This window comes from Vicugna pacos, chromosome 8 (genome assembly GCF_048564905.1).
Source record: "Vicugna pacos chromosome 8, VicPac4, whole genome shotgun sequence".
Classification (NCBI taxonomy): Eukaryota; Metazoa; Chordata; class Mammalia; order Artiodactyla; family Camelidae; genus Vicugna; species Vicugna pacos.
The window spans coordinates 14,670,882-14,692,340 of record NC_132994.1 but is presented as its reverse complement, the minus strand read 5'-3'; the positions used below and the strand labels follow the sequence as shown (position 1 = coordinate 14,692,340).

General features: G+C 34.0%; 1 protein-coding gene across 5 annotated transcripts in view; it reads right to left on the bottom strand.

Annotated features, from left to right (window-relative positions):
* DOP1A (DOP1 leucine zipper like protein A) overlaps positions 1 to 21,459 on the bottom strand; it is an 86,094-nt gene that overhangs the window by 40,050 nt on the left and 24,585 nt on the right. For all 5 annotated transcript variants that reach the window (XM_072965543.1, XM_072965545.1, XM_072965546.1 and 2 more), the window contains exons 4-12: positions 18,120 to 18,290; positions 16,031 to 16,220; positions 12,855 to 12,953; positions 7,105 to 7,204; positions 6,248 to 6,357; positions 5,255 to 5,363; positions 3,947 to 4,067; positions 2,176 to 2,295; positions 398 to 512 (exon numbers count right to left, since the gene is read on the bottom strand). In XM_072965543.1, coding sequence (XP_072821644.1) covers positions 398 to 512; positions 2,176 to 2,295; positions 3,947 to 4,067; positions 5,255 to 5,363; positions 6,248 to 6,357; positions 7,105 to 7,204; positions 12,855 to 12,953; positions 16,031 to 16,220; positions 18,120 to 18,290 — 1,135 coding nt within the window. The remainder of the gene's footprint in view (positions 1 to 397; positions 513 to 2,175; positions 2,296 to 3,946; positions 4,068 to 5,254; positions 5,364 to 6,247; positions 6,358 to 7,104; positions 7,205 to 12,854; positions 12,954 to 16,030; positions 16,221 to 18,119; positions 18,291 to 21,459) is intronic.

The window sequence follows — 21,459 nt, the reverse complement described above, 5'->3', positions numbered from 1 at the left end:
GACACAGCACCCTCATACTTCTAGTAGGCTTCAAAATGAGAAAGCAAAGAATTGAGGAGAGAAAAGGGGAAATGATTTCCAACAGTCTTCATTTAATAGAATCATTGTATGAATATAAATGCAGCATTAGACCATTATACACTAAACACGTAAGATTTCAATAACATGCAATTATAAAGTATATTCCATGTATTATATAAAAACTGTATATGATTATATATATGTCAGAGGACAAAATACTTGCAAACTTTTATTTAAAAAGCTATGCCAAAAGGAAAAAAAACAATTTAATTTTAAAAATAAAATTTATTTGAAGATGAGGTTTATCTCCAACATGAAATATTTGAACAATGTTACTACATTTCCCCAATATTCTTTTTTACCAAGGTGGTCTTACCAAAGAAACTATATCCAACAAAAAATCCACCAGTAAGCAGAAATTGGTTAGCTGTAACTCAGATGACTCACTACTATCTCCAGGCCCAATCTGAAGTCTGGCATGCAGTGTCCTCCTAAAAGGACAAAATTCACTTTATCAAGTATATTATCAAGTGATGTGAGTACATGTGACATTATTTTCTTTTTAATGAGAGTCATGTCAACACTGGAAGGCACACAGTTATGTTCTTGTGATGAAGTATGTTTCTCTCCCCCCACAACACTCTTGCGCCTCTACATGGAAAATTCCCAGAGATGCCTAGGCTTACGCTCTCTCTGTAACTCCCACCTGCACTTCCAAGTGTTCTGGATGGTTCTCCTTTTTGGTATTTATTTACCGTTGCTCCCACTACAGATCTCATCTCCTAGCTAAAATGGATTATTTGCTGCTTGATTTCTAACCTCAGTGCCTTTGTTCATGCCAAATTGTCTCCCTGGATTGTTATCCTCCCCCAACCTCATTCTTTCATATCCAGAATGCAGCCATCCTTCAAGGTTTTAGATCAAATGTTACCTTCTCCAGGAACCCTCTTCTGATCCAAGTAGTAGAGATCATTCCTCCAACATTCACATTAAATTATATTAATCCTATATGACCATACACTGCCCTACACTCTGAAGACACAAAGTTAAGTGAGAATATGATGTAGTCCCTAGTCAGCAAGAAATATAGCATAAAGAACTAATGTAACAATATTACAGTGTAGGAGAAGTTGATTCTAATGGGAGATTCCAGGGAGTCCTAGAAGGCTTCTGAAAGGGGGTGACCTCCATATAGGACTTCACCAGGTGAGCTAGGGAAGAATATTTCAGAAGAAATAGCATGAGTGAAGGCTTGGCAGTATCACTGATGGCTCAATTAATGTTGTTCAGATAATAGTGCAGGTTAGCTAAAGAAGGGTGTATATTTGTGGAAAAACAAACTGGAAAACAGAGCCAGGGCCAGATACTCACAATTCCTCCACATTCTTACACATTTTAATCTATTAAAGCATCTGTAACCTTTAAGGTCTCTGAAGACAGGGATAGTGTGTCTAGCAGAATGCTTTTTGACTGGGTGCTCAGTAGCTGCTCAATGAGTAAACAGGCAACTTTCTAAATCATTAAAGGGATGAATGTTTTACATTTTTAAAAGACTTCTCATCTTGAGCTCATAACAGCTTACTTGTTGACTATATGCTCCTGAGGTCTGAAAGGCTAATCTGGGTTTAAGAGGATTTGGTCTAAAATCCAGACAGAAATTCCAACCAGGCTCACTAGTAGTATTAGGTTTTCAGAGCACTTCTGAAGCTTATGTCTTAAAGGGTGGATGACAATATCGCCTGGTTCTATATTTGTAAAAACACAAAAGTGACCAAGGAATTTTTTTGCTATCCAAACTGAGGATCATTTTGTGAAGTATCAGTCACAAATTTGCTATTTTTCTCTACAACAAAGAAAAACTGGATTATTATATATATATTATATTATATATCGGAGAGGGAAAATCTTTCATCTATGCTGGTGAAGGAATAACTCATCTCTAGACTCCTTTTCAAATCTGATTATATGTGCAATGATCCTGTATTCTAGAGTGATATGGTAGAGATAGATTATGGCTATTAAATAATTAATAGTTGTCAGTAGTAGTAGTAGAATGTATAAAAGAACTTTCTTTCATTAAAATCAAGAACTTAAAAAAGCAAAGATTGGCTCTGGATGCTATTAAATTAAAATGAACAAAAGAGTTTAACATACCTACAACATTCTTCAAACCAACGTGCAACATAATCCCACATGTAATAAGGCTCAAAAGAATTAAAGAGAAGGTTGGCAGTTTTAATCAGTTCCGCTGTTTTCTTATTTTCCCTTAATTTACTAAAAAAAGAAAAGAAAAGAAAAACAAAAACTGATAAATACCAATATCTACTTTTTCAACTTTAAATTTGCACGCAATGTTATTAGGGTAGTAAATACTCCTAAAATATTTGCTAGAAAACTTGCTAGTGAGAATGCTGCAGAAATACTTTTTATCTACTCCCAGTCTATCACTTTATGTGTAATTTTTTCAAATTTGAGTTTTCTTAACTCAGTTGTATCATCAAGATCAGAAATTAACCTTGCAGAAGAAAAAAAGTTGTGCTTCCAGCAAAAGAATAGTAAGTTCTTTTTGAACTATTTTGAGTGCCTGACTGTGAACTTGGCATTAAATTCCTTTGTTTCCCTTGGCACATACAAACTGAGCAGTGATTTGATTCTGACAGCCTTGATTCTGAAAGAATTTTGTCTGCTTTCCTTTACTATTCAGGATTTGCCTGAGAAAGGTTAAGCTTATCTTGGTGAGTTTCAATCAAATTATTATTTTTAGTTTGAAAAATAGTAACAACAAAGAATACCGTGAAGAGCCATTACTACTGAAATTCCTTCCAATAACTTTATCATTTCAAGTTGGAACCCTTAGCCTATTAAATACCCACCTACCTATCATCTCCTGTCACCCTCAACAGTTAAAACAATTTTTTTAATATACAGTCAGGTACTGTCAACATAACTAGCATGTGAAAGTACAAAAGGCTACTTAAATACTCCACGGGGTAAAATAAATTATCAGGCAGCATACAGAATGAATACGGAATGAAACAGAGCACAAGGTTAGTCAATGTTAACTTCTCAAACAAAAATTACAGGGGATTATATTTATCAGAAATTAAAAAAGTCTTAAAAGACTTCAATATATAAAAGTGTATTTTAGGAAAGCCCAGGTTATCTCCAAAGTCTCACCAACGTGACACTAATAAAGTGCAAATTAGGTAAAATAAATTATTATCTTGGATCTTTCGTCATGCCATAGTGATGGATGAGATTGGAAAATAGGTAGGTTCCTTAAAGTAGAGAAGAAATGAAAAAAATAAGACTCTGTCAGCATGTATCTACCACTGACTTAGGATATGCAGGGCTGAGGATACAGGGCTTGCCCCAGGCATTAAAAAAATCTGTATCTGATAGAAGTAATAACCATTACTTAAAAAAATTACTTAAAGAACCCCTGGTACCCTTTGATTCACTTAACTCTGAGTTCAAGTTTTTTTCTGATCCATGAGTTTGTTTCCTGAGTGTCTCAAGTCACTGAGAAGCACTACCCCATGCAAACAACCAGGCCTGGTTACCAAGCAAGGTACAAACTTTCATTATTAACTGACATGTGGCAGCTAATTTCTTGTGAGTTTGCTAAGTGTAAATAAATTCCCTGGAATCTGTATCTTCACATTAATGGCCAAAATTCAGTTTTCTAACAGTAAGGCTGAGAACCAACCCTGGAAGGCGGTGGCTCCCCTACATAGCAGTCGTGCTATAAATGCCTGTTGGAAAGGTTGGTACAGTTAATTATGAGAGTTAATATTACCAAAATATAGTGATATTTTATATCAAATTTACTAATTCGAAACACAAACTTCATATACCAATGTTTACTTTATGAATATTAATAAATAAGGATTTTTCTGTCATGCTTAATTTTTTGGTAATCTACCTGCTTAACTGAGCATGGTCCTTGCAGAAGGGTGGGTCCATTTGAAGATCCAACTCTGCTTTGCATTGAGAATATAATGTTCTAAATACTTCAATTAGAACATCTTCCAGAATTACAGGTCCTAAAATTAATATACATATTAAATTCAATAATTAATTAACATTGACAAATCATGATTATCTACAAATTGGCTTAATTAAAACATGCTTTAAAACAACTATTTTGAAAAAATGGTTTTTTTTTCCAGAAGCTAAACTCCACATTCTGAGAGACTAACAGTAAAACAGTAAATAACTGAACAAATGTTTATTCAGCTGTAGGCTGACTTAATAGAAATTACAGAATCAAGGAAATTGGTACTGTTAGTTAATAGCTGTGTTAGCTTAGACAAGTTATTTAACTTTTTTGAGCTAAATTTAGTTTCCTCATGAAAAATGAAGAAAATAATAGCAAACTTATAGGACTGTCACTGCAAGGGTTTGGAAAAAATTTTGTAAGATGGGTAGCATAGTTCCCAGAATAATGAGTATTCAAGAAATGCCACTTATATTGCTATTATTAATTTAAATAATACAAAAGTGCACAAGGCTAAACTTTTTTGCTTTGAGAGATGCCAATCTCCATAAAAAACTTTCAGAGCTTTATCTATTATCACATAATAGCTAAAATAAACTCAAAGCCATTGGTACAACTCAAGTTATGCCTACATTTTAAAATTTTCATCTTATTTTAAGAGTTGGTGAGAGAACATGCATATGTGCTAAAACATTTGCATATAATTTAAGAAAATTACATACTTTATTTTATTTTATTGTTGCTAATATTTACAGTTTTCCTTCATTTCTGTCCCAGGTGCCATAACTAACTTCCCAATAGATCTAACACATGAATACACAATAAAGAAAGGGAAAACACACAAAACAAAGGGCATGTGCGGAACAAAGTTCAGGGATATAACGAAAATACTTTTTTTGCCCAAGTCCTTGAATTCTGTGAACTATGATAGTCATGACTGATCATAAATGTATCAATTTCAGTAACTTAATCAGGATGATGAAGAGCTTAGTTACAATGACTCCTCCACATGTATGTAGTACAGAGCAGATATGCAATAACATATCAGTTGGATGTACATTTATGTCTTCTTAACATTCTAGAGTGAATTTTAGGTAAGAAATTGTTGAGAACCTGTATTTATAAAGGCCACACCAAAATACAGCAATTTTTATAATGATTTTATTTTACTTTTATCGTGAAACGACAGAATTCAACCACATGCGATCTTATACATAGGACAGTATATATTACCTAGCTCAGGTTTGTCCAGTAGGCTGATCAAAATACGGAAAGGTTTTAGATCCTGCATTAAAGTGCTCTCTTCTCCAAATCCATTCACTTGTAAGATCCCTACCATTGCCTTTAAAAAAGAAAAAGTACATTAGTCATTTAAGCAAACAGACTCAAATATTTGTTTCTGAAGAAAAATATTTTTATATACAACCAAACGTAAATGGAGATTTATATCTCCTATTGCTTTTCCAAAGCTCTTTTGCTGAAGTTAACTTTTTTCCCTCTGCTAAGGGAAAAAGAAGTTATATTCATATGTCTTGACAGAAAAAAAAAGTGCTGATACTTCCTCTAGAAAAAAATGAAAAAATTAAAGAAAATCTAGAAAAATAAATCCATGAATTACTTGATTGATTCCCCAAAAGATAAAACATTCCCTCGAAAGTCAACATGCCCCAAATTATGACACATTATCCCGGCAGTATTTGCTATAATGTGATTACTTTCCCATTACTTTCTCAGTTTATTTTGAGATATTTTGAATAGATATAATTAAAGCAAAAATAATATGAAGTAATCCTATGGGTCATTTTATTATCTCCATCACAATAGTAGTTTTACCACATTTAGATTCCTGTTGCAACCCAGATTTCCCTGGAATACCAGAGTTAACAACACTGGTTCTGGCCCACTTTTGGAAAGGTGCCAACTTTCATAGGGCAGACAGGTTAGAAGCTGCAACTATGTTGTAATAAAATAATGAAAACAAAGTTAATGGGGGAAAAAAAGAAGATTCTGGACTTACCCAAAAATGAGTCTAGCTTACCATTCATGACATTCATTTTATGGTAGGCATTTGCTTGTAACAGTCATTCTGAGGAAATTTGTGAGTCTTGTCTCCAATTCTTAACTGTGATTTAATTCATTTAAGGCAGAACTTTGTCTTACTTGTTACTTGTTGAGTAACTGTACTGGTCACAGAGTAACCAAAAGTACAATGGAAGCATCCATTACCTGAACCAACAATTCTTTTGAAAAGGTAGTGAAATAGTAAGTGGCATGTTCTTCAGGATTACTGTGTCTTGTGCTTCTGGGTCCTATGGTAGCACCGTTGTTATCAAAACCTCCATGGAAACAAATTGTAAAATAAATTAAAACAGAATTCTTAAAACTGTTCTTCACTAAAAACCAAAACAGCAAATATCTCAAAAACAGCACTAAACACTTACCAATTAGAGCCCAATCAATGTCAGCAAGAGAGATCATTTTAGATAGTTTAATAAAGGGAAACCAATTCAATACATAAGTGAGTATCATAGTATACTTCCAGAATTCATCTTATTTTTTTCAATCTTATAAAGAGTGAAATAACTGAAGATTCAAAAAATCTAAAATAAGTTATATTGTGTCTTCTCACACTAGGCAGTGAAGAGTTGTGAAGACTGGCCAAACACTCACAAAAAGTACGGAAGAACAAAGTTTACACAGTATCTTAACTGCCTGAGTGGGAGACTGGCACCATGTGTGGGACAGCAGTATGAATCCTGATTCCTTTTGAAGTTTTGGAAATTATGTCATTATTTTGATTATTAATTTATTCTTCTTTGTCTACATACTTATAGCATAACAGCCTCAATTTATAAGGGGAAAAAATCTTATCAAAGGGAACATGAACCATGGATTAAAACAGCTTCTTCAACTAATAAGCTTTATGATTTCTTCACACAATACACAATCAATCCTGTTTCATTTTCCATTTAAGTAAACTTTTAGTTTCTTCATTTTGGACAGACATAAAGTTGATAATACTTATGTATGGAAATTTTCCCTTCATCCTTTCCCAGCTGAGACCACACACGTCAAACACCTACCGAGAAGCCATGCATAAAGTCTTCGGTTCAGGGACATATCCCTCCTTAGCACTACGTGAAGGGCTGCTGACAAGATCCTGATCATATCTGGTCGAGTGGCCTGCAGCAGTTGGGAAAGTTGGGAATTTCGCTGTACTTAATCATATACAAAAATATATTAATTTTTTTCTCCTTAAAAAAAAATACCTTGCAATACATTCAGAACTTTTAGGCTTATGAAGTACTTTCATACAATGTTATCTCATTTGATCTTTCACATGTAGGAATTATTACTTCCATTTTATTGATTAGGAAATAAGAAAAGTTAGGGAACACAGCTACTTAGTCATATGGCTAAAACTACAACTGAATTATTTTAACCTCCATTTTAAAGTTCTTTAGCCTATCTCATATTAGCAAAATCTGACATAAAACAAAGAAAATGAAGGAAGATGGCACAGATATCAGACAACAGTAAGCCTTTAATTTTTCACATTCACAGTGGTGTCAACTAACTATAAACTCTTTAGAAGTTCACTACTTTCATCAATTCCAAGTCTTTCATTTCTTGTTGTTTTTAAATTTTATCTTGTATTTCAAACAGAGGACTACAGAAAACAACATAATGAACCCTTTTTGTACCCATCACCCAGCTTTAATAAATCTTAATTATTTTTTCATTTTACTTCAGATCTTTTAAAGAGAAATAATTCAGTTTTGTCTTTACCTCTTTCCTAGTAGCCTCAATTACATGTTTAAAATATGTTTTACTAAAGGAATATCATTTTAGGTAAAAAGGTTAAAGTTAAAGGAAAAAAGGCAGTTAATTAAATTGCAGCCAATTTTAAGAATATTACTAGATAATCATGGTAGAACAGAATCTTGGCATTTGAGCATTAGAAGATAAGGCGGAAATCAACTAGTCTCATAACCACTTAAGAATAAAGCACCAGAGCCTCAGGGGGCCTCAGACCTAAATGTCTGGTTAGTGCCCTAGATAATAAGAGAACGAACCTCTCCTTAACCAGATTAGTCAACTCTTTACTGCACCACGCTTAACAGCTTTAGAAAGGGATTCGCCCAGCTTATTTATCTTAAAGGAATCTCATAGAAATAACTGACATATGACAGAACACAAATTATCAACAGGTGACAAAAAATGACCACTCATCAGAACACAGATGTCTTCTACTAACGTAAGCAATTCTCAACGGCGATCCCAGACCCTTGGGGATCCCTAAGACCCTTTTAGGAGGTCCACAAGGTAAAAGCTGTATTTGTAGCAATACCAAGATGTTATTTGCCTTTTTTGATGTGTTAACATTTGCTCCGATCATGCAACAGTGGGTAAAACTGCTGGCATCTTAGCACAAAAAGCAGCAGGACCAGCAGTAGCATCCACTGTACTTGTAGTCATTGTATTTTTTACTGTCTGGTACTTGCAGTAAAGCAAAACAAAAAAAGAAAACAAAGTCAGTTTCACTTAAGAATGCTACTGATGAAACAGCAAACATTTATTTTATTAAATATTGACCTTTGAGTCATGGAGATGATGGAGGTCTCCAGGAAAAGCACTTGTGTGACTGGGTGAATTGAGAGTTAATTACCAGCTTTTGTTACCACTTTTACCTAAAAGAATGACTGATTTGAGCTATGATTATTCAGGCTTGGACACATGGCAGATATTTTCTCAACAATAAAGTCAGCTTGTCCCTTCAAGGAAAACAATTAATATTCCTTGTTATAAATAATAAAATTTGAGCTTCCAAGAAGAAATTAGAATTTTGTAAATTTATATTCGACTTGAAATTACATGACTTCAATTGGCTTGAAAGCTTCCCATTATCTAAAAACTTTACCGATGTAATTAGTGGTGACAGTAGTAAATGTGACAGTTTGTTGTGTTAACACCTGGGAGATCATCATAATTCAGTAAACCAACATTTTCCAAACAATTCATCATGATGTCATAAAAGCATGTGCAGGAAAAAGATTCAAAGTGTAAGACTGACTTGTGGATTTTAATGAAACAGACTGAAAAGTTCATTGATATGATACTAGATTTCATGTTATAACTAATTTTTTTTAAAACTACAGCTCGTTGAATTTTGGTGTAGTATCAAAGAAGAATACACTATTTTAAAAAAAGACTATTAAAATACTCCTTCCTTTTTCAACTGTATCTGTGTGAGAACAAGTTTAATTTATATACTTCAATCAAAAGAAGAAAATCACAACAGAGTGCAGAAGTAGATATGAACATTCTGCTTTCTACTACTAGACCAAACATTAAAGAGACTTGCAAAAACAAAACTATGCTAATCTATAAAATACAAGCAAGAATAAACAAATGGGACCTAATGAAACTTAACAAGCTTCTGCATAGCAAAGAAAACCATAAGTAAAACAAAAAGACAACCTACGGAAAGAGAGAAAATTTTTGCAAATGAAACCGACAAAGGCTTGATCTCCAGAATATATAAGCAGCTCATACAACTTAATAAGAAAAAAGTAAACAACCCAATCCAAAAGTGGGCAGAAGACCTAAACAAGCAATTCTCCACGGAAGACATACAAATGATCAATAGGCACATGAAAAAATGCTCAATATCACTAATTATCAGAAAAACGCAAATCAAAACTACCAGTCAGAATGGCCATCATTCAAAAATCCACAAATGAGAAATGCTGGAGAGGCTGTGGAGAAAGGGGAACCCTCCTACACTGCTGGTGGGAATGCAGTTTGGTACAGGCACTGTGGAAAACAGTATGGAAATTCCTCAAAAGAATAGGAATAGACTTACTGTATGACCCAGGAATCCCGCTCCTGGGCATATATCCAGAAGGAACCCTACTTCAAAATGACACCTGCACCCCAATGTTCATAGCAGCACTATTTACAACAGCCAAGACATGGAAACAGCCTAAATGTCCATCAGCAGGTGACTGGATAAAGAAGATGTGGTATATTTATACAATGGAATACTATGCAGCCATAAAACAACAACATAATGCCATTTGCAGCAACATGGATATTCCTGGAGAATGTCATTTAAGGGAAGTAAGCCAGAAAGAGAAAGAAAAATACCATATGAGATCGCTCATATGTGGAATCTAAAAAACAAAAAGACAAAAAAAACCCCAAAAAACAAAGCATAAATACAAAACAGAAATAAACTCATAGACATAGAACACAAGCTTGTAGTTGCCAAGGTGGCATGGGGTGGGAAGGGATAGGCTGGGATTTCAAAATGTAGAATAGATAAACAAGATTATACTGTATAGCACAGGGAAATATATACAAGATCTTATGGTAGCTCACAGAGAAAAAAATGTGACAATGAATTATATATATGTTCATGTATAACTGAAAAATTCTGCTCTACACTGGAATTTGACACAACATTGTAAAATGATTATAAATTCAACAAAAATGTTTAAAAAACTATGCTAATCTATTAATTTTTCTAATGTGTTGGAAATAGTTTCATAAAATATTATTTTATACTAATGTAAGAACATTGTTATTATTATTTTTAAATGAATTAGCAAATATTTTAAAATTTGTCAGTTTTAATTTATAATGATAAATACAGACAGATCTAACTTACATAGGCAAAATAATTTTTAGGATTCTCCATATTTTTGAAGAGTGTAATGAGGTACTGAAGCCAAAAACCAGCTAATTTATCTAACATCAGATATGTATATTATAGATTTTGTTGTGAGGTCTTGAAAAGTACTAATGTCTTCCAATCTAACTTTGAGAGAAAAACTACTCTCAGGAAAGCAAAAAGTCACTTTTGATTACTACTGACATCACTACATATTTCTAATATGGAAAAAAATTCTATTACAATTTCAAAGGTCTTACTTCTAGAGATTAGGGTCAATTTTCCATAAAATAAATAAAAAGAGTCTAACAACTCATCAGCTGCTGAAGCTCTTTAACAGCAATCACTCTTTGTGGGATAAGGTAATGAAGGCCCTCTTAAATTACAATTGCAATCAATACCTGTTATGAGTTTATTATATGCAAGACATGGAAAAAAGGAATGTGGGAACAAAGATTATTTTGTCATGATCTTTATTCTCAGGTAATATAGTAATACGGTATAGTAATGGGGGAAGAGTGTTAGAACTGGGTCTGGATAGAGTTAGTATCTTTAAAAAACATATTCAACATGGCTTTGGTAAGGCTAGAGACAAATCTTCTCGGCTGGTAGGGATACAGAGGCGGTAGAATAGGAAAGTACGAAGGAAGCTCAGGTTGAAAAAAGGTTGAGAAATACTAATCTAGTAACATTACATTGTTCTCCTCAATTTAAGTCTACCATGACTTAATTTCTTAGATCTTGCTGAATCATCTATCCGTGTACAGAAAGACAAATCATGTTGAATGTCTGGAAGGGAAGAAAGCAATGGGAATGCTTAAAAGTTCGATAAATTTTTTCAATAAAGGGTGAGATAATAAACATTTTAGGCTTTTGAGCCACATTCATTTCCTTTGGATATTCTTTGTTTACTTTTATGAGCATTTTAAGGAGTAAAAAATCATTCTTACCTTGTGGGCTGCTTGCCCACCTCTATATTGATAAGTTTAGACTATACTGATATGTCCCAGCAGGCATTTCTGTGAAAAGCCAGAGGCAGAATGAAGGCCCCTGGCTTCAGGATGGCAAGTCTCAAAATAGAAACTAGGGGTGGTTTATGTCCCACCCCTTTAATACAGTGTTTCTATTAGGAACAGCATAGGCAATGAAGTGTAAAATCCTTTAATTATTAATTCAATTTCAAACTGAATAAAGAAAAATTTAAGCACGGCCAATCATAATGAAAATTCACTATTTACTAACCACAAAACCCCAAGTAATAGTCTTTTCCGCTAATTTTAGAAACTTACTTTTCCAAGGTAAAAATTCTCCACCTCTTACTACTTATGTTAAGTATATAGTTCTACCATTCTGAACACTTACACACTGGTGCTCTAAATCACCCCTCATCAGGGTTTAGAACATAAAATAATTTAGATCACTTCCTTAAAAATGAGGACACTGACTAAATTAAGTTCCAGTTTCATTCATGATTTGTTAGCTGTTCTCATGCAATGAAAGTACAGCTGACCCATGAACAACGAGGGGTTAGGGGCGCTGACAGCTCCCTGCAGTTGAAAATCCAAGTCTAATTTGTAGTCAGCCCTCCGTATCTGCAGTTCCACATCCCTGGATTCAACCAACTGTGGACACAGTACTGCAGTATTTGCTACTGAAAAATGTCTGTGTATAAGTGGACCCGAGCAGTTCAAACCCATGTTGTTCAAGGTTCACGTGTACCAGAGAATGTCAGAGTGACTAAATATATGGCTTTCAAGTTACAGCCAACTCTGCTAAGGGTCTGACATACATCCTCGGAATTACCAAACCAAGAAAAGATTACAAGAGGAAGATAACCACTGGGTAGAAGGCCTGGGTCTCAGAGTCTTGGCTCACTCAGAGCTGGCAATGAACACAATAGCTCTTGCTTTTTATAGGTTAGAACTTTTTTTTTAAAGGTATGAAATAATCGATTTCATTTTCCATATTCTTATCCAAATCAATAAAGCTTATTTTCCCCAATTCCAATCCTTAAAAAAGGAACTTGTTTTTATGTACTTACTGGTTTATAAAACAAAAGAATCCAACTTAAATCCAAAGGAAAAAAATAACTACACAATAAGGAATCTATGAATTTCCAAAGGATGCCTTATATTGATAACAGCATTAATGTTTTACCTGACTCATGTGGAATGGAAAACAGAAGAGTATGAGGTCCAGTGTGCTTCTCTGTACGAGTACACTTGAATCCTGCACTGAAGTACTTACTGCTTCTACCTAAAATAAGAGAGTCTTTAGTATCTATTGTCTATTACACTGGAAAATATTTACCATGAAAATGTAACAATGCTTCATTTTCTCCAAAAAATAAAAGCATGCTTCTGAGCTTTCCTTTAAAATCATTAATTAAATGTATTTACGTTGTTTTGAATAGATAAATACATTATAATGGTTTAAAAAATAAGAGTACATAGTCAAAGGTTCTCTACCATGTTTCCAACCACCCAGTTTCCTTTTTGCAAGCAACCAGTATTACTGGTGAATATTTTCTGCAAATATGATTAAATAAAAACATGCATGCATATATACCAAACTTTGCCTTTTTCATTTAACATATTCTGAAGAGCTTTCCTTAACACTACATAAAGAGCTTCATTTGTTTTTTTATAGCCAAAGAAATGCTTCCCTTCATAGGTAAATCTTAATTTATTTAACTAGGCTTCTAATGCTGGACATTTATATTGTTTGCAACCATTCATTATTGTAAATAATGTTGCAATATAGTTATGTAATGTACAAACACACCTGTAGGCTAAATCCTTCAAAGTAGAATTGCCAGATCTTGGGACATATGCAGTTGCAATTTAAATAGTGTAATGCTTTCTCTTAAGGTTATGTATATTTATAGTCTCACCAGCTATGTGTGACAATTTGTTTTTCCTGTTTATCCATGCATTTTTTGTTTTTGCCAATTTGATATATGAAAACTGGTATCTTAATAGAATTTTAAAAATTATTTTGATTTCCTTTAGGTTAAGTACCTGCTCAAATCCATTTTCCTACTTGACTATTAATATTTACTTATTTATAGTAGTTCTTTGCATAATAAAGAGGCTAGCTAGTCCTTTGTAGTAAATAGTTTACCAATTATGGCACTTGTTTTTTGAAGAAATTTTAAAAAATGACTTCTTTAAAGCTATCATGAAGTCATTAAAAGGAAATGCAACAATACACTTGGAAAATAGTTTGGTAGTTTCTTATAACCTTAGAACATAATTTATTAGAAGAAATTGTAGAAGTAAGTCTATTTGACCTTAGATTAGACACTATTTCTTAGGTAATACCTAACACCAACAGCACAAATGATAAGAAAACAGATAAATGAGATTTGATCAAAATTATAATTTCTGTGCTTCAAAGGGCACTATCAAGAAAGTGAGAAGATAATCCATAGAATGGGAGAAAATATTTTTAAATCATACATATGAAAAGAATTTAATTCCCAAGTATATAAGGAACTCCTACAACTCAACAACAAAAAGAAAAATAACCCAATTTAAATAATGGGCAAAGAATATGAATAGACATTTCTCCAAAGAAGATATAAAAATGGCCAATAACCACAAATATGTTTAACATTATTAGTTATTAGGGAAACTCAAATCAAAATCACAATAACACTTCACACCCATTAGAACAGCTATAATAAAAAAGACAGCCATTAACAAGTATTGAAAAGGGCGTGGAAAATGGGAACCCTTATATATTGCTAACGGAATGTGAATTAGTGAAGAAGTCACTTTGAAAAACAGTTTGCCAGTTCCTTAAAAAGTTAAACAGAGTTACTATATGACCCAGTAATTCCACTACTAGGTGTATACCCAGAAGATATGAAAACTTCTGTCTATGCAAAAACGTATACATGAAAGCTCATAAAGAATTATTTATTACATTTATTTAAAAAGTAGAAGCAACCCAAGCTGTAATCAACTGATAGATAAAATGTGTTATGTCCATATGATAGAGTTTTACCCAGCTATAAAAAGGAATAAAGTATCGATACATGCTTCAACATGAATGAATCTTGAAAATAGTATGGTAAGTAGAGAAGCCATTCATAAAAGGCTACGTATTATATAATTTCATTTATTTGAAATGTCCATAATAGGCAGATCTATAGAAAGAGAAAGCAGATTAGTGGTTGCCAGGGACAGGAGTGAGGAAGAAATGTAATGAGATTAATGGGTATGGGGTTTCTTTCCAGGGTGATGAAAATGTTCTCAAATTAGATAGTGGTTGTAGTTATACAACTCTGTGAATATTTTCAAAACAACTGAATTTTAAAATTCAATAGGATAAATTTCACAGTATGTGAATTATCTCAATAAAGCCATTACTAAAAAAGAGTTAAACATTTATCTACCATATGAACCAGGAATGTCATCCCTAGGTATTTTCCAAGAAATAAGAACATATGTCCAAAGAAATAACTGTATGCAAATTTTTGTATTAATTTTATTCATAACTGACCCAAACTAGAAAGAATAAACAAACTGTGGTACATTCATACAATACTACATAGCAATTTAAAAGAACTACTGATACATGCAAAAATACGGATGATTCTCAAGTGTGTTACACGAAGTGAAGGAAACCAGACGACAGCTAACACTGTATGATTCTATTTATGCAACATTCTGTAAAAAGCACAGCTAAATGAATAGAAAATAGGCCAGTGTTTACAAGGGCTTGTGAGTATTAATCACAATTAAAAAAATTTAAAAAAAATGACCTTTGAGTGTTTCTTTGTTTTTGACTCCTTGCTCATTTTTAAGGGTACAGCACTATAGAGATAAAAGGTTTCCTCCTGTTCTTAATCTTGAAGTTAAAAACTGTAAGTAAGCAATCAGTGTGATTTCTGCAACTATCTTTCACCATCTGCTTTAGTAATACAACCTCCTGCACAGTCCCATACAGAATATGGTTATCACTTTGTCCGAAATTTGTCTCTCCCATGAAGAGAAGCTATGATCCAAGAGAAGGTCCACTTCAGAATAACAGAATGAATGTGACTATGTTAACAGTGGTCTGATCAGTTAGCAAGAAAGTAATAAAGATCATTTATTTGCTTGAATAACAGATGATGGAGATAATACGCAAATAATAATTCCTTTTCCACGAAAAAATTGAAGCTTTTCAAAATAATAATTAGTAACTATTTTGGTCTTTAAGTTTCTTTGACTAAAAATGCAAGTTCCATGAAAAAAGGAACTTTGTTTGTCAGTACCTAGAACTGTGAGTGTGTCTGGCTACACAGAACTATTAGTTACATGAGCAACCCCAAAGAGACCTACCATTAGCTCAATATCACTGCCAATTATATAAAGCTGATCTTCCATGGAAAGCTTCCTGTTCAAATGGGCGAGAACATACGTGATTCCAGGTAAACGCACAGCAGGACTGGTGAGAAGACTCCCCCAGAGGGCACTGTAGAATGCCGACTGGTCCACTGCTGCAGCCACCTTTTCCAGGAGTGTGTTTGTTCTGAAGGACAAAATAAAGTGGTTTAAAAGGGAAATGTTTAGTTTCACTTTGTTAAACCTAAATCATTATCCTCTTGCAGAATGGTATGAAAGCATCTGGGCCATGGTCACATGTTCCACACTGGACACAAGTGTGACAGAAGACAGACTACTGAGTCAGAGAACTGGATTTAAGTCCTGGCTCCACCATTTACGAGCTGTGTAATTTAGGGAAATCAGTTAATCTTCCTTCAGTTCAGTTTCCTCATCTGTAAAATGAAGATAACAACAAAAACGCCTCCACAAGTATCATCTACCTCAGTGGGCTAATAAACCCATATACATTTTAGTTCCTACTAATCTATAGCAGAACATATCTTCTGATTTTCTACAAAATCTTATAGGATATTCCTAAATATTTCCTTCTCTTTGAAATCACATTATGTAATTCACAACATGAATTAGACCTATGACAAAATCAAACATGTATTATTGTCTTATTAAGACCTACATTTAGAGATCAGTTACTTTTCATTTGTTTTAAACATAAGATAAACAATGTAATACACAAAAATTTATTACATTGTCATAGCAAACAGCAAAACATAATGCTATGGTCTGAATGTTTGTGTTTCCTCAAAATTTATATGTTAAATAAAACCTAACCCCTCAAAGTGATGGTGTTGGAAGGTGGAGCCTTTGGGAGGTGCCTAAGTCATGAGGGTGGAGCCCATATGAAGAATAGTGTTTTTATGAAAGAAATCCCAACAGAGCTCCATAGCCCCTTCTATATGTGAGGACACAGGCAAAAGGCTCTGGCTGTGAACCAGGAAGTAGGTTTTCACCAGAACATGACCATGCTGGCACCTTGATCTTGGACTACCAGCCTCCAAAACTGTGAGAAATAAATTTCTGAATTTATTTCTGAATTTCTGAAAATGAATTTCTATCCAGGTTGTGGTATTTTGTTACAGCAGCCCAAAGGACTAAGACACATAACAAGATAAATCATAGAAATATCACAGTCATAAATATCATTATTCAATTTCTATGTTAAATTTTTAATTGTAACTAACAGTTATAAAATGGTATTGAATCGGGCTTCTCTTAGGAGAATTAATATAATAATGTACTTGAATAAATTATTTAAAATCATTAAGTGTACTCATAAAAATAAATTTCACGTTTTCTATTTCTGCCACCTTAATTCATAATTTCCTTCTTGGTAAGAATATCAGTAATAGAGATATTAAAGATACTTAATGCCATCAAGTATTGTCTATCACTATTAACTTCCAAAGAAATAATAAAGGATTAAAACAGATCAAATCATTTTCTTTGAAGAGTTAAAATATCAAGGGTATCATGTAAACAGCTATTGAAATAGCACTGCCCTTGGTGCTAGGCCATTTTCCACCATTAACAATTTAAAAATTGATGGCACATGGCCCAATTTCCCATTCTTACTAATTTAAATATCCTATCTATTGTGTTAGTATTTTAAATTAGGGGTTACAATTTTTGGAGTGACGTATGTGCTAGGCACTGGATTAAGTGATTTCAATATTACAGTAACACAATGAAATAAGTATCATGCTGTTTTATAGATGAGGAAACTGAATAAAGTTCAGAAATGGGGAAAAGTTTTCCTAAGCTCACACAGTGTTGAACCAGGATTTGAATCCAGTTCTTCCACCTCCCAAGTCTGTGCTCTTAATACCTAGCTAAAATTTCAGTGTGATACACAGACTAGATGTACTACAATTAATTTTTTTGCTATGGAAATTGGAAATCTTCAGGTGATACATTGAAGTGTTTAGAATAATTAGTTTCTGTGATACTAATATTACTGATCTAAGGATGCTTGCTGACAAATCCACGACTTTGATTACTTAGCTGCACAGTAACAGTACCACCTTACCTCTCATAGTACTCTGATCCTTCTTCTAAGCCAGGAAGAATACCAGTTAGCAATCCTTGTAGACCAGGCTTCAGTGTTTTACCCAAAGGCAGATAATACATCTCATATAAACTGAGCAACGTTGGTTTCACTGACATGGCAGCATTTGCAAGAAGAGGAAATAGTCCAGAACTATTCAAAAACAAACAAACAAAAGCAGGGGGCAAAATAACTACAAAATATTAATTCATATGTACCTACATGTGTGTATAAATCTTTTATTTTTTATGACATAGTAACTTATAGTGATCAGCTTAAAATGACATCCTATATAGTGATGACTTCTATATCCATTAAATCAACCCAGGTCCTCACCTGAGCTTCAGTCATATTGCAGGTGGCTACCTAGCTGTTTCACAAGGTCTTCAAATTCCACAGCTCCTAAACAGAATTCTCCCTCTTTCCCCCACAAAAACCTGATCCTTCCCCTGTAATTTCCATTTCAAAATATGGCATCACTGTCTACCTACTTGATCAAAAGCTATACATCTAGGAGTGATCCTTGATTCTTTAAAAAAAAATTTTCTACTCTAACTTGCAATCAGTCAAGTTCTCTCTCCAAGTTATTCTTCTAGATATTTTTTGGATACAATAAATTCTCTCCATTTCCACCGATATTTCCTTAGAAGAGACCACCATCATATCTCAATCATCACATCTTACCAAGTACTGCTTCAGTATTGCCCTGAAGCAGCTGTTCTCAATAAAACCTTTCACTGGTTTCCTGTTGCCTTTAAGGTAGTCTAACCGCTAAATGTGGCTTTTCACATCTTACTACTATATACCTCTGCACAGCCCTTGTATGTTCACCAATTTCACTCCTGCATCCTCTGCTCCAGCTACACTGAAGAATTTCTCTCAAGTTCATTTTACAAACTTCCATGCTCTCTTTAGTGTCCAGGCCTTTGCACATGCTCTGACAGATGTAATTCCTGCTCCCTTACATCCTCCTTGTTATCTGGATGACTTCTAGGCTTTCAAGACTCAGCCTAAGCCGATTCCCTGAGAAGACTGTCTCTTAATTAGGCTAGGTTACACTCCCTATTTGATGTTCCCATAGTATCCAATACTTACTTATTCTAATAAGGAATTCTGTTCTCATTAACAATAAGTAATTCTATTGCTGTGGTAATAATAAGTAATGCTATTCCTCACAGTAAGAGGAACCATCAACAAAGTGAAAAGACAACCTACAATGGGAAAAAATGTTTGCAAACTATGTATCTGATAAGAGGTTAATATCTAAAACACATAAAGAACTTGTACAACTCAATAGCAAAAAACTAAATAATTCAATTAAAAAATGGGCAAAGAAACTGAACAGATATTTCTCCAAAGAAGATATATGAATGACCAACAGGTACACAAAGAGACTCAACACCACTAGTGATCAGGGAAATGCAAATTGAAACCACAACGAGATATTATCTCATGGCTGTCAGAATGGCCATCATCAAAAAGACAAGGGATAACAAATGCTGGTGTGGATGTGGAGACAAGGGAACCCTAACCCTTGTGCACTGTTGGTGGGATTGCAAACTGGTATAGCCACTATGGAAAACAGCATGGAGGTTCTGCCAAAAATTAAAAATTCCACTTCTGGGACTATATTCAAAGGTAACAAAAACACTAACTCAAAAAGATATCTGAACCCCTATGTTCACAGCACCATTATTTATAAGACCCAAGACACAGAATCAACCTAAGTGTCCACTGATGGATGAATGGATAAAGAAGTTGTGGTATATATAAAAAATGGAATGTTATTCAGCCATAAAAATGAGGAAATCCTACCATCTGCAACCACAAGGATGGAGCTTGAAGGCATTATACTAAGTGAGATAAGTCAGATAGAAAATGACAAATACTAATGATCTCACTTACATGCAGAATCTTAAAAAAAAACAAAAAACAAACAAACCCAAATTCATAGAAATAGAGGCCAAATTTGTGTTTTCAAGAGGCAATGGGTGGGGGAGGGGAAATTAGAGGAAGGTGGTCAAAACGTACAAACTTCCAGTTATAAGGTGATTAAGTACTAATGATGTCATGTAAAACATGATGACTACAGTTAACACTGCTATATGATATATAGGAAAGTTGCAGGAGAGTAAATCCTAAGATCGTTCATCCTAAGGAAAATTGTTTTTCTATTATTCTTTTCTTCTCACTGTATCTAGATGAGAAGATGAAGTTAGCTGAATCTACTGTGGTAATCATTTCACAATATATGTAAATCAAACCATCACACTGTATGTCTTAACTTTATACAGCAATGTATGTCAATTATTTCTTAATAAAACTAGGAGAAAAAAAAGTAACTCTAATAGGTAATTCTGTAATACTAGAAAGTAATTACTCTGTAATACTAGAGAGCATGACTCTCTCTTTATATCCATATCCTAAGGCCCTAGAACCAAGTCATGCACTTAATGCTTAAAAAATGAATTAAGAATCTGTCTCGTTACCAGTATATACAAAAAACAGTGGTCATCTAGTGGGAACTCCATCAACTTCCTACTTTTTTGTCTTCAATTTTAGGTACAGTGTGACTTAAACGTACAGCAGCAGCCTCTTCACAGCTACCTTCCTCCAGCTACACTGCCCCACAGCTCACTGTCTGCCTTTGCCAGGGCACAGCTTTATCCCCTGTCCTTTTTCTTTCCCGTAATTTTTTTCTTCCTCCACTGACATCTTTACACTTGATCTTAGCTAAAAGGCCAAGAAGCGATCCTCCACTGATATCTTTGCCTTTCAACACATCGTGCTTAAATCTTACCCCATTATTCTAAAAAGAGAACAAATTATAACAATAACAACAAAATCCCAAAACCTTTATCTTAACTACCTACTGGCTTGAAGACGCCTTCCTATTTCAACTTTTGAGGAAAAAACAAAAGCCCTTCCCCATTTATCACCTCCCATCTGATCTTCAATCACAACACTTCTACTTCTTTTTCAAACTGTTCTCAATACCATCACCAATGTCTACTAACGGCTGGATTCAATTGTCTATTTTCAAAGCCTATTCTGTTTCATTTGCCTGTAATATCTGACATCATTAACTGCAACTTTCTCTCGAAACTCTTTTCCCTTTTGGCTTCCAGGTGAGTTCTGTCTCCTGTACATTTTCTATCTCTGATTCTTCCTGTTACTTTTCACTATTTTCCTCCATCTGCCCTTTAAATAATATGACTCCTAAATAGTCACAGAATAGTCTCATATCTCCCCCCCCCTTATTATTCACAATGTACTGGATGACCTCAATCATTTGCTTGGCTTCAACTACCACCTAAATGCT